Here is a 13,095-nt window from a genome sequence, read left to right as displayed (position 1 = left end):
GGGGTCTCAGTAAAGTTCTTCGCCCCCCCCCCCCCCCCCCGTCTCTCTCCCATGTCAACGTATGTTATACAGCATGACGGGAGAGGGAAATAGTGACCGGGCGTCACCCAATGCAAATTACATAAATGGTGGGCCGTTTAAAGATTCCAACCCATTACAAAGGGCTGAGCCATAATTCTTCATCGTCATCAGTCGTCGCGTCAACAAAGTGCACATGATGCCTTACTGACGTGTAGCTGGTGCCTCGCTTCTCCGCAGAATGACGAATAATGGCTTAGTAGGTGCTTCCCAACTTCACAAAAAAATTGTGATTTATGGCGTAGTGGGTACCTTTCTAGTGTACTTGTTTTGTAGCCCCAAGAGAGCTTAACGGGCTCTAGAAACGCTGCTCTTCCAGCTTTCGCTGTGACTGTGCTGCGGTTTCAGCGCAGGCCTGGCGGTTTTTTTAAAGCAATTTTTCTCAAAACGTGATTTTTTGCATGCTACAGTTACGCGAACAGTGATAACTTTCTTTCTAATAAATATTTTTACATAAAAGTTTCCGTGCTGTTTCTTCATATGTAGAACTGTGCATTCAGGCAGAATGATTAAAAACTAGCGGTAACTTTTTGTACTATAGCCAATTGTGCGCAAAACAAACCTTCCAAATATTAGCTTTTTAAGTATTTTTATGATAACGCACCTCAGCTTAGAGATATGGTGATCGTGGAGGTTAGATGCACAGGATATTGTCCTCACTACGTACGTGCCAAGTGGCGTTTGAATCGCACCAACAGTTTTTTTTTAGTTATGACTGTTGGCGCAACATGCATATTTTGGCACATTTTGATTTCTTGTAATTTTAATTTTTTACATTTTTGACAATTTCGTCATTTTAAAGTTTAAGTTTACCTAAGCCCAACAAGCCGAAACCATAATTATAACTTTTGGACTAAAATTGCAAATTTTTTTCTCGAAGGTGGTGACCTACCTTAACTTCATGATTGATTGATTGATTGATTGATTGATTGATTGATTGATTGATTGATTGATTGATTGATTGATTGATTGATTGATTGATTGATTGATTGATTGTAAAACGAATTAACAATACTGCAGTGCTCTTCCAGCATCGCTCGTGTAACTGATACGAACTACATGTGCTTTGCGGCGTTACAGACAAAACCTCCCGGCAGTTCTTAAATGAACCAGCTTATTCTCGCGTGTCGTGCCTACACGCCCACAGCAAATATTTCCCAATATATTTTTGTCATTATTATCAATATTTTTCAAGAGACACTGAACCCTTACCGATAATGGACGCATGTGAAGAGCGGAAAAAGGGCGGCACGAATCCGCCTCACCCTCCTCCCGTCATACTCTCTTCGGAACGTTCTCCTTTCCGTAGGCCATCAATCCACGTCCCATAGCTACCGCCATTAGATTGGCCCAGCGCCCGTTGAACAGCCGAGCGCTGCTGCTCGGGCGTGCAGCCGAGGCGCGGTCTATGTATAGCAGTTGGGCTAGAAGTCATTAGAGAGCTTAGGCGTTAGACCGGCTCGGAGAGGGACACCAAACACACAGTTCGCATCTCATTTTCTCGAGATATCGGAGATACGCAACAGGCAGTCGCAAGTGACACGTCTCGGCCATCTGTGTAAAATTAGGCCCAGTTTCGACGTCCGCCATTACCGTAACGATTTAAACAGAGAGGAGAACGGGAAAGTGCTGATGAAAGTGAGTGATGTCAGCTTAGATAAAAAAGGTGAGCACGCGAGCCTGCTATCAACGCATGCACGAAATGCCAGACCGTTTAGTACAAAGGCAATTCGCTGGAGTCTGGTTTCGTGCCAGAGTTCCCGATAACAAAATAAGAACGTGTGGGTTCGGTGTCGGCGCCCAGGAGCCTTGAAGAACTCCCAAGCCATTCCTGGAGCTTTTTCTAAATGTGGTAACTTGGAGTGTATTCGCGACTTCGTCCCCATAAGACCTTGATTCTGCAGCCTCACATGGTGCACTCGTTTATGCACTTGCCGCTCATTAGTATGGCCATGCTCCTGCGCCATCCTTTGCTCTCCATCAAGAACCACCATCTTTCTGTTTAGTTAGTTAGTTAGTTAGTTAGTTAGTTAGTTAGTTAGTTAGTTAGTTAGTTAGTTAGTTAGTTAGTTAGTTAGTTAGTTAGTTAGTTAGTTAGTTAGTTAGTTAGTTAGTTAGTTAGTCGGTCAGTCAGTCAGTCAGTCAGTCAGTCAGTCAGTCAGTCAGTCAGTCAGTCAGTCAGTCAGTTAGCTAGCTAGTCAGTCAGTTAGTTAGTTAGTTAGTTAGTTAGTTAGTTAGTTAGTTAGTTAGTTAGTTAGTTAGTTAGTTAGTTAGTTAGTTAGTTAGTTAGTTAGTTAGTTAGTTAGTTAGTTAGTTAGTTAGTTAGTTAGTTAGTTAGTTAGTTAGTTAGTTAGTTAGTTAGTTAGTAGAACTGAAAACTATGTACTTATATATAGATGAATGACTGAACATTTGACGTGCTGGGTACATTACTTATGCGGATTGAGCCACATTCAAAGTTCAGGCAAAATATTAAACATAAAGCTTTCACCAAGTTTTGCGTTACTTTATTTCGTTTCTTCTTTTCGTTTTTTTAGCTACCCCTGTAACACACCTCGCTTCCAATGTGGTATGCATACATTATGCACATATTTATGACTGCTATGTTATTGTTGGCCCCGGCTTTCACCTAGCCAGCCGATAACTTTAAAAAAGCACAATAAATAAGCCAGCATAACTTAAAGAAACCACTAAATCGTTAAATCGGCTATATATATATATATATATATATATATATATATATATATATATATATATAGTGACTACCGGGTGACATTCTTCGTATGACTTCATATACTACTAACACAGCCGCAGTATTCTGCAACTGCGAATTTGTGGTATATGCGATGAGTTTCCTGCGTAATCTCTTATTTACGCAACAGCCCGTGTGAGTGTTGAGGCACATGACACGGAAGACATTTTGAGAAAGTAGAAGGAAAAAGAAAAGTATCATAACGCTTACAAAGACAGGTTGACTTCCCGATTTTCATCAACTCAAGTTTCAATACCTCGCAAACGCTCAAGCTCATAATCAAATTTCGTTATTGAAAATGTACCGTCGTTGCTAAACTCTCGAGGTTATTGTTGACGATGAAACAGCTTTCTCGCTCTACGAGAACGCCTCGCGTCATCAAACTTTCTAAACTGGAAAAAAGGAAAACGATGAAGTAATTATTTCGCCCCCGGAAGTGGCTGCACGAAATACGGCTAATTGCACCATCAACGCACGTGGCCTATTTTTGAATTTGCTCTATCTAAAGCATCGTAATCAGTGTTCGGAAAGCTATCACCGGCGCGGCATTATAACCCGTGGAGCAGGCTTTACTTAGCTCCGGGTCAAACTACCATTATTGCTATCCTAGTACGCGCGAAGCGCGCAAGCTTCCTCGTTAGGCGGTCGCCAGAATATTTTCTAGAGTGAACTCACTTGTACCTAAAGAAAAACGCTAAAATGCAGCAACTGTGGGGATCTTTTTTTTTAACTTGGACATGCCGACTATTAAATCCAGTTCACAAGTTCGCTAATCCTGCAGACTTCCTCGACAAACCGAAGTTGTTCTTTTTAAAACACCTAATGGTAATTTAAGTTTTAAAAACGTGCCAATTATTTTTCTTTTTCTGTCTATTTGCAGCACTGGCTTCCTATCGAGGTGTCATGAGATTACATGCACTAATTGACAAAAAAAGCGCAATTGCATGAGCTCACTTCGCAGAGCCTTTTTGCCACTTTCTTCGCAAGTGAAAAAGGAAGGTCACTACAAATTATATTAAGCTATACTCGTACAAAAAGATGAGGCGGTAAGTTAAGATCAGAGAGGTTGAACAGAATTGAGCCTTACTGGTTGTCCATCCTGCCCTGGCGGAGAGCAAAATGGGAGAAAACATCGTCCCGGACCGAGAGGTCACGGGTTCGACTCCTGTCAACGGAACTTTTTCTTATAGTTTTTTTTTGCCATTTGATGATGTTCATTTTGCTGACGTATTTCCGTGACGGAAATACGTCATGAAAGTCTTGGCGGACCCCGGCATAAAACACTTTCGTGTTAAAATTAGGACGAAAAGAACAAGAGTTTATGTGCACAGTAGTTTGTGAAGTAACGTTATCCTGTTTCCTGTGTCACGGATGGTCGCTCAGTCCGGCTGACTTTCAAAGTGGCCTTAGTGGTATTTTGCAATTGTAATAAATGCGTGACCATCGTGCTAAGATCTTGCTCAGTGAGAAAAGTATTTCGCCTAGCCGTTTATAGCTGTACGGAGGGCAAGTAACGCGTCTCCGAAAAAGATTGGGCCGCAGCGCAGAATGTGATTTGGACACTCCGCAAACACGTCTATTTCAATACGCGCTATCGGTAATTCCTACAAGGAATGAAATTGTGAATGCAAAGCCCTGAAGTGTGTTTCCGTAGGTCCCCAGAGGTAGTGTCGGTGCTGGTTAGTTCTTTACCCAAATAACGTCGAATTTGGTTTCTACAGCAAAAAATTTAGAGCTCTCCACTACTGTGAAGACTGAAGCCAGCGGCTGCGGCTGCGCCTTCTGCGTCAGCGGCTTCACGTCGTTTTCGGCGCCCATTCGCGCTTTTGTGCGCGTTGGCGCTCCTTCAGTTCCCGCTGTCCTTCCTCCGAGCGAACGATATGCGTCCGTCATACAACAAGTCCAAAGGGCAACTGCTGATAACAGCGATAGCGCGACTCTACGTCACCAGACAAAGGGGCACAAAGATTGGTGGGAAGTACCGAGTATGGTAACGCTTGTTAAATAGGCATCGGCGGTGGCGAGGGGGTAAAGGCTAAGGGAAACCTGTGGTGAGGGGGCGATGCGCGAGGGGAGGCAAAAATTGGCATCTACGTAGTATTTTGCCTACGGACGCGATGCACCAGAACCTAGCTATATACAGATCAGCTGTAAAAAGAAACTTTCCGACATTCTAGAGTTCTATTAAAAAAACTTGGCTCAAACCTCTCTGAATCAGGCTTAGTATGAACATCTCATGCCACGCCCTCAATTCATTCAAAACAGTTGTTTCCGGTAAAAAAAGAAATGTTAGGAGCTGTCGTTATAATTTAAAACCAGGAGGCGAAATCTTGTAATGAGAATGCGAACTGTTCGCCGCCTCTCGCGTAATTGGTTGGAATCGCGATTTCGTCAGCAAAAGCGCCATTCTGACGAATCACGCGACGGAAAACGAACGGTTCGCTCAATTTCCGAATACCTTTGAACAATCAGACCCTAATCGCACAGGCCTTGAGCAAAGAGCTGAAGACAGCGGTGTGATGAATACTGTGCGAACGACATTGATGGTGGCAGATGACAGCTATAACAAAAGAACTTATGGAGATTACCCTAATCCTTGGCTCAGGTGTCTGCACTCGCACCTCGCCCTTCGTGTGCCCTGGTGTATTCCTTCGGTTAACTTTGGGGTTCGCGCGCTGCGAAACGGATCTTAGAGGCCACGTAGAAAGAAGTGCATGGTCGAGATCTGCTCCACCAGGTGCCTCATCGAACCCAGCTGCTCACAATCTTTCAATGAGCTCAGTCAATTAATCTTCATTAATTATGCTGACAGTTAATTAGCCCCTGTTTTAAGTGAAGTTATGCTCCGATATTCTATGTATCCAATATAACTCTTAACTTGAACCATCGATTTCTGTTACTTAGAAGACTTTTTATGAATATCCGGAAGCGGAAAATGCCCGAGTAGATATGCTTGAAATAGAATCTCACTCAGTGCTCGTGCCATTAATAAATGGTGGTAAATGATGGAGCGAAGAACGACTGGCCGCGCTCTTGTTCAGCCCTACATATTTAGCGCGTTCTCACGTCCATATTCAGTTTAAAATCTAGAGAAATTCACGTGCGAAGTCGCAAATCGAACCTTGAACCGAGGACGCTGTGACATCTGCTTTCGGTTACTTGATTTGCACGTAGATACGACGCAAACGAATTTACACAGTAACATAATACAAAGTCCGAATTCACTCGAGCAAACTTTTCGCGCTGGTGATTGTAAAAGATGGCGCCCACATAGTAGCGCCTTACCAAATAAGTCGCTTTCTTGGATAGTTGAACCTGACGAAAGCATAAATTAATAAACAAAGAGAGGAAAAACAGTCCTGCAAAAAATTTTAGAAGCCTTCCTGGAGTTGCACCGTTAACCGGAAACACTCCTAAACGTATCCAGTGATTCCTTCCTCTTGTCAGTCAATAGATGTGTTTGTTTCGTTGGCCCGTCTTTATGCAAACTAAACCTACAGTGACGACTTCCAGAACATCGGCGTTTTCGAGCACAAATAATTTTTTTTAACATTAAACAGTCTTATTGTTATTGTTAGTGGCACGAGCAACGAGTGACGCTCTCGCTTCTCTTCCAAGCACTTCCGGTCGAGCACTTACTTCCGGTTTTCCGAATATTCGGACAATGCGTTTAAAAAAAATAAAACTGGCATGAAATCTACTGTCCTGGTTCAAGATAAGAGTTATATATCGGATGCATATGCTATCGGATCATAAGTTTACTTAAGAGAAGGGCCAATTAACTGTCAGGATAATTAATGAAAATTAATTGAATTAATTCATTGAAAGAGCAAACGCTTTCCTTGAGAGTAGCTGGGATCGCTGCGGCACCTGGCGGAGCAAACCTCAACCACGACCTTCTCTCTACGTGACCTCTGAGATCCGCTACGGCAACACCACGCAACACGAAGTCAACCCAAGGAATACACCAGTGCACGCGAACGCCAAGGTGCGAGTGCCAATACCAGACACCTAAGTGAAGCGTCGCCTCCAATTTATTATTATTATTATTATTATTATTATTATTATTATTATTATTATTATTATTATTATTATTATTACTATTATTATTATTATTATTATTATTATTATTATTATTATTATTATATTATTATTATTATTATTATTATTATATTCCTAACGGGACAATGTTCACACAGAGTTTTATTAGAATATAGCAAATATCTGGATGAAAAAATTTAAATAGAAAGATAAATAAAAAGACGGAGCCAGTCCCATTTAAAAGCGAACACGAGGCTTCCGTGGACTATAAGACCAGCTGCTATCGACAAAAGAAAAAATATTAAAAAAGCTGACATTTTTCTCTAAAAGGGGTGGGTAGTCATGGCAACCTGCGACAAAAACAGGAAGCAGCGACCGAACACATTTTGCGTCCTGTATTTCAAGAATGACAACACTGTTACACAAAGAAAACATTGTATTTCAATCGTGGTGCACAGTGTGCGGCGTTAAATTTATATACCCGGCATGCTTTCCAGGGAAGCTTCCCGTATAGCAAACAACGCGCTCATTTGCATAACGACACCGTACGTTTCCGCTGAACGACGTTGAGTTGTCAAGTGTTCCAAGAAAGCCTGAAAGACGGCGTGCGTTGGCAAGTGAATACATTAAAGCGTACTTTCTCAGTATAGTGTGGCTGTACTGCAGAGAGCAGACTTTGGACGACGAGGAAGTAACAACTTTCCCCCTATGTACTACGTAGGTAGTGGCTCCAACGTTCTAAAGCTTTCACGGACGCCGTGCTGGCCTTTAAGCGAACGCTGACCCACCACTTTCAACCGATAACGAGCTAACCACCCTCCGCAAAAGTTGCGTTGTGATGTGATGCGAAAGAATAGCAAGAACCAGTGGGGCACGTGCGTTCTTGTGAAGCCTGCGACTCGCAAAGGATCACGCATTTTCCCATTCATTCTTCACGCTGTCGGCTGATAAACGCTTGCTGCCCTTGCTGTTCTTTATAGCGCCGTCGCTATTTTCGGCTGTAATGTTTAAAACAGCTCGAAAGACACTGATGACAAACTCAGCGATTGAAGAAAGTGGCAGGGTCCTCATGCTATTGGTAAAAATGGTTTGCGAAGACTTTTGTGAGAACAGGCTAGAGGCCGCGAAATGAAGCCGGTAAGTAATGCTCCAAAATTAGGCCTACTCGCCATGCTAAATGTGCAACAACGAAGAATAATTGCGTGCACTTAGGGTTGATTCAAGTTTAACATATCTACTTTCGTGTGCACGTTTCCGTCCTCAATAAAAACGTGTTCAAAGAGTAGTATGGTGGTACTGTACCGCAAAGCTCAGCGTGGGCATATTAAAATCGTGGTCAATGCTTTCTGGGGCAAAAGTAAACCTAAACTATGCGATCACTAATGCTGGCTGAGCGCTCAACATACACTTCTCCTTAAAAATGTCGTCTCCTTGAACTTACCGTGAATGTGAGACCTTAGACTCGTTCACGTCAAACACGAAAAGTGTCTGTGCGGCTTCAGTGTCTTAATTAACTTCATCGCCAGATAGGAAAAGTAACGCGTTGAACAACATTTTCCTGCATATAAATTCTGTACACGAAGCAATACAGCGGGCAACAGATTCACTAATGAATGGCATAGTTGAATGCATGGCATCAACGTGTCGTCTAGGCCTAACGGTCAGAGGTTTAGTTTTCGCGAAATCATTTTCTCGTTGACGAGTATATCTCTAGGCATCCAATGACGTTTACTGGAGTACTAAATACCGAGTGCTTTCAAATCACAAAGTGTACCAGGCAGAAGATCACGACAGTAAGTGTGCTCTATACAGGTCATCCGTAATCGACTGGCGCTGCGGGCAAGCTGCTTCCACGACTGGACTAAAGCAATGCACTGCTGTTAGCGCAATTTTCTGGAATTAAACAGCGGCGAGGCAATGAGGATGACGTACCTTCGCAAATGTACCCTTGACCTATGAGTCCCCAGAGCATATCGGTGCAGTGATGGCAGTACGTGGGCTTGTGGAAAGTCCGCTTGGTGAAGTAGTGGCCGTGGCCTGTCTCGTACTCCGGCTGTTGCTGTTGTTGTTGCTGCTGCTGTTGCTGTTCGTCCTGCTGCTGGGAGGAGCCCTCAGCACCAGCGGCCGACGTCGGACTGGCTTCCTCTTCGGGCTCGGAGGAGCACTGCTGCGGCTCGCTCGAACCGACGCCCATGTTAGGCCTGGCTGCCGACGAAGCCATGTTTCTGCAGCACCGAAAGCAGCTCGCCACCGCTTGCGCTCAGCGAGCCGGTGGCGATGACAGGGCCGCGTCCCAGCGGCGTCTTGGAACCCCGCAGGAGACGGACGCCGATGTCGCGCCCGACGACGCGACGCTCCCGACCCTGCGGCTGAGGCTGTCGGCGGGACGCGTCAGTCCCCGGCCCAACGCCAGCTTGCCATGTCACCGCACCGTTCGTACGCCGCCGGCCGTGCTCTGGGGCAGGTACTGCCTGGCGGACACGCTGACGCGAGGACCGCCGGCAGGCTAGGGCACACCGCGTCGCCCCCGCGACCACCGGTCTCCGACGGGGCGGAAAGAAACAACACAAGACGGCCTCCTCCTCCTCCTCCCCCCTCTTCTCAGTCAGGCCTAAAAGCGTACACTCTGCTAGCGCGGCTTCTCCTCGAGTCCCGGTAGCGGTGGTCGGCCCGCAGGGCCGTCGTATGTGGGGCCCGACTCTCGCCGGGCGGCGTCCGCTGACGGCCAAAGGCAGACCGCGGCTCGCACAACAGGCTTAGCGGCGCCCGAGCTCGGAACGAGGGTTAGCGCATTCGGGCAAGCCGCCGGAGGCCGCCGCTGCAGTGGCCGCTCCACGGGTCGACGTGCGGCTCCCGAACGCAACGCCGGGATGGTGCTGCTGTTCCGGCGTCGCAGGCTTGCGAGGAGGCCTTCTTGCCGGCCGATCTCGACGGGCCATCGTCGTCGTACGAGCACCGCACACACCAACGCGAGCGGGAAAAAGTTGGGGAAAGGGGGGAGGACACCGCCGAATCGAGGGGGTGGGGGGAGGCGGCCGAGGAAACGAAAAGCAGCAGCGGGGCTGTGCCGAAGGGGGGATCGCAGAACGGGCACGTCACGTCGGCTAGTGCGCACAGTTTTGCCCTCGGGTCTTGTTTAGAGCCGTCGGTTCAATCGCACACAGCGGAGGGCAGGCCCGGCGGTGCGCATCGGTGCGGTCGACGACGGAGGAAGCAGCAGAGCAGCCACGGGATCGAAGAGGCCCACCGCGGCGGCGGCGCTCGGTGCTGCTGGCCGCTCCAGTCGTCTCATCGGATTCCTCTCGCGAGGTTTTTCTCGGCTCCCCTCCCGGCGACGCGGGGAAGCCGTCAGAGTCCAGTCATGGGGCCTGCGGCAGGAATCCGAGGGCGGCCAGCCGGTTCGCATCCCAAAACACACACGCAACGGCACCGATAATACACCGGGTGTACGAGAGCCCCACTCTCTCGGGCCTGATCCGCGGAGCAGAGCCGCGGGAGAGAACGCGGCGAGGGGGCGCTGCGGACGACGCGCCTTGGGAAAGGAGGACGGCCTCTCGCTCTGCGTCCGCGGTGCCCACCGGCGCGTCGTTCTAGCCTCACGCGACAGTTTCGTTCTTGCCGAGTCCGCATTTGGCATTCCTGGCAATGAGCTCGCGTCTAGCTCACCTGCGACCTCATTCTGTCCGTCTCGGCGGGCTTGCCTAGTTTGCCGCTTCTACTGTCAAGTTAGACACGCTCTTGGCATCGTCCAGTCGAGAAGCAATAATTATGCCAGACATTTTCGCTTAGCGTTCTGTACACTACGTGGTTAAACAGTCCTGCATGAGAAGAAAAAGAAAACATGTACTTTTTTCATTCGCCAATTTTTCAACAAGCCGTACAGTATCAGAACGGTACAGTAGCGTATCAGAACGACAAAGCTGAAAGTATCAGATATAGCTATTGTTTACATTCATTGTTTTATTAACTCAGTTAAAAAACAACACTTGTGAATTTTGAATACATCCATATCCTTAGACGTGTCATTCCATACACAAGTACTTCCACTATTCGAAAATTTAAACGATTGTCTATGTTGTTTAGATGAAAGGAGTATAACCTAACCTGAGGCGTACTAATTAAACCTCTACTACAAGCTTGCTATAAAACAAACACAGCTTTTCCTGTAAACAAATCACTGAATAAGAATAGAACAAAACAAGTACGAGAACCGAGCATCACCACCCGCAAGGGTACTTCCCCGCCTAAGTGGCGTGCTATTTGCAGAAGCCAGCTTTACAGGCGTTGCCCACTCGATTGGATTCGCGATACTCGGTACGCTTGCGAATCGGGAATTCGTTGACAGGTTCAAAATAATCTGAGCGCTCCAAGTAAATACAAACTCATTACGGGAAATCAGAGCTTTCAGAAACGTAAACTTAACTCTTAAAGAAATTGTTCGTAGGAAAATTCGCGCATGCATGTTTATATGGACATTTTTTCTTCCTCTTTTTTTTTGCAATGTAACCCTGCGGTGCCAAGGCCGCTTTAGAATTTCAGTGTAACATAAAACAAACAAAATAACTTACTCCACGTATTTTCAAAGCAGATGAGGTAAGTTCCACCTTGTTTACCAAGTATTTGCCAATGCACAAAAAGGAAGAACATTTAATCAAAATTCCACCTCGTCGTAAGCTGCGGTCTGATTGGAGACGATATTTAGTATAGCGTGCCCTTAACACGCTAAAATAGAGAGTATGCTCATTTGAAAGCTCTCAAAGTGCCTTACTATACTTTAATGTTATCTCGTAATATGTGCTGCATTTTATTGCAATAGCAATTATATGGACATTCTCGACGGGTTCTTGCCGTCGCCGTCATGTCCCTCCCGCATGAAGTCCAAGTTGATAAGTTCCCCCCGCGCATCGTATGTTCTACCGCGGGTAAAAGCGCGCGAGCGGGGCGATGAACGCGGCCGAAGCAGAGATCGGGCGAGCCGGCCCATTTCCGTCACTCAGAGGGTGCATGCGATAACATCACCCCGCTCGAGCGGCCTGCCGTCGAAGCAGACAGGAAACGCCCCGCTCGTCTTTAACGGCCAAAAAAATACGCGAGGAGGGGGGGGGGGTTGTCGCGCGAGCAGCACCTTTTAACTTTGAATCTAAGGGCGCGGTCGCGATCGCTGGCGCGCGCGCTATCTCGACAGCCATCACAGCAGGCGGCTCGTATACCCTTCTACGCGCTGCGCTCTCAACGCAAAGTGACTATGCGGAGAGCATCTCTCCCTGGAGCGGCCGTATTCTCTTACACCAGCGTTTTGTAGTTACGCGAGATCGGATACAAAACCGTTAGCTGCCAGCCTCACTTCGCATAACACTACAATTTGTTGCTACCGCATTTATTTCTTCGCCCTAGCGGTGAACTGTGACTTTGTTTTTATTTATGAGCTAGACTAGAAAGCTAATGGAGGGATGCAGCTTGTTTATTCATTCAGCCTACTGCGTGAAGCGAGTCATAATACGTAATTATAATATATTACTAGTAGTGCCGTTGGACCCCCCTCCCCCCCGATGCCCCTCTTCCCCGCTTTTATTGATTTCCATTTTATATAAATGAGACCCAGTAAAAAAAGTGCGCTCCAAACTGCACCTCATGAGACAATACGCGATTACTTGTTCAAACGACTGGTGTACCTCGCACAATAGGCATGTTCACTGCCGATGGTAATTGCTTTTATTCTAATCAATAAATAATGCTTCCTAGAAGAGCTAGTTTCGTAGAAAGTCATACAAACAATTAGTGCATCAATACACAATTTCTTCACGGTACCCGGCCAAGCTGGCTTTGAGGCTATGGTGTTGTGCTGCACATTACAAGGCCTCGGGTTCGAATTTGGCACCTGGTACGAATGTAAGGACTAGAATACGAGGTCTCGTGTTCGGATCCCGGCCGCTTTATACCAGGGTTGCAAAATACAATATAATCACGCCGGCAATAAAGCTTATGAGGTACTTTAGGCAACCACATGCGGTCAAAATTAATCCAGCACCTCCCACTAGTGTCCCTCGCAGCAATCGTGTTGTCTCGTGGCATTTAAATCTATCGCACAGTTAATCCTTGAAAGTCATGTCAGAAGTAAACCTTATCCCTTTGACGCTGGCTAAGCAGTTCACTTTCGGGCCATAGACTTTTGATATTCAATTTGAAGAGGCACTGGATCCTATGTAGTATTCTTTCAAACTCCC

General features: G+C 46.4%; 1 protein-coding gene across 2 annotated transcripts in view; it reads right to left on the bottom strand.

Annotated features, from left to right (window-relative positions):
- LOC119396776 (diacylglycerol kinase theta) overlaps positions 1-9,317 on the bottom strand; it is a 64,809-nt gene extending 55,492 nt beyond the window's left edge. For both annotated transcript variants that reach the window (XM_049417216.1, XM_049417217.1), the window contains exon 1: positions 8,804-9,317. In XM_049417216.1, coding sequence (XP_049273173.1) covers positions 8,804-9,092 — 289 coding nt within the window. In that variant the 5' untranslated portion in view covers positions 9,093-9,317. The remainder of the gene's footprint in view (positions 1-8,803) is intronic.
- Positions 9,318-13,095: the final 3,778 nt, after the last annotated feature.

Source organism: Rhipicephalus sanguineus, chromosome 6 (assembly GCF_013339695.2).
Source record: "Rhipicephalus sanguineus isolate Rsan-2018 chromosome 6, BIME_Rsan_1.4, whole genome shotgun sequence".
Lineage (NCBI taxonomy): Eukaryota > Metazoa > Arthropoda > Arachnida > Ixodida > Ixodidae > Rhipicephalus > Rhipicephalus sanguineus.
Note: the sequence above shows the minus strand (reverse complement) of the source record. Positions and strands in the feature narration are given on the sequence as shown.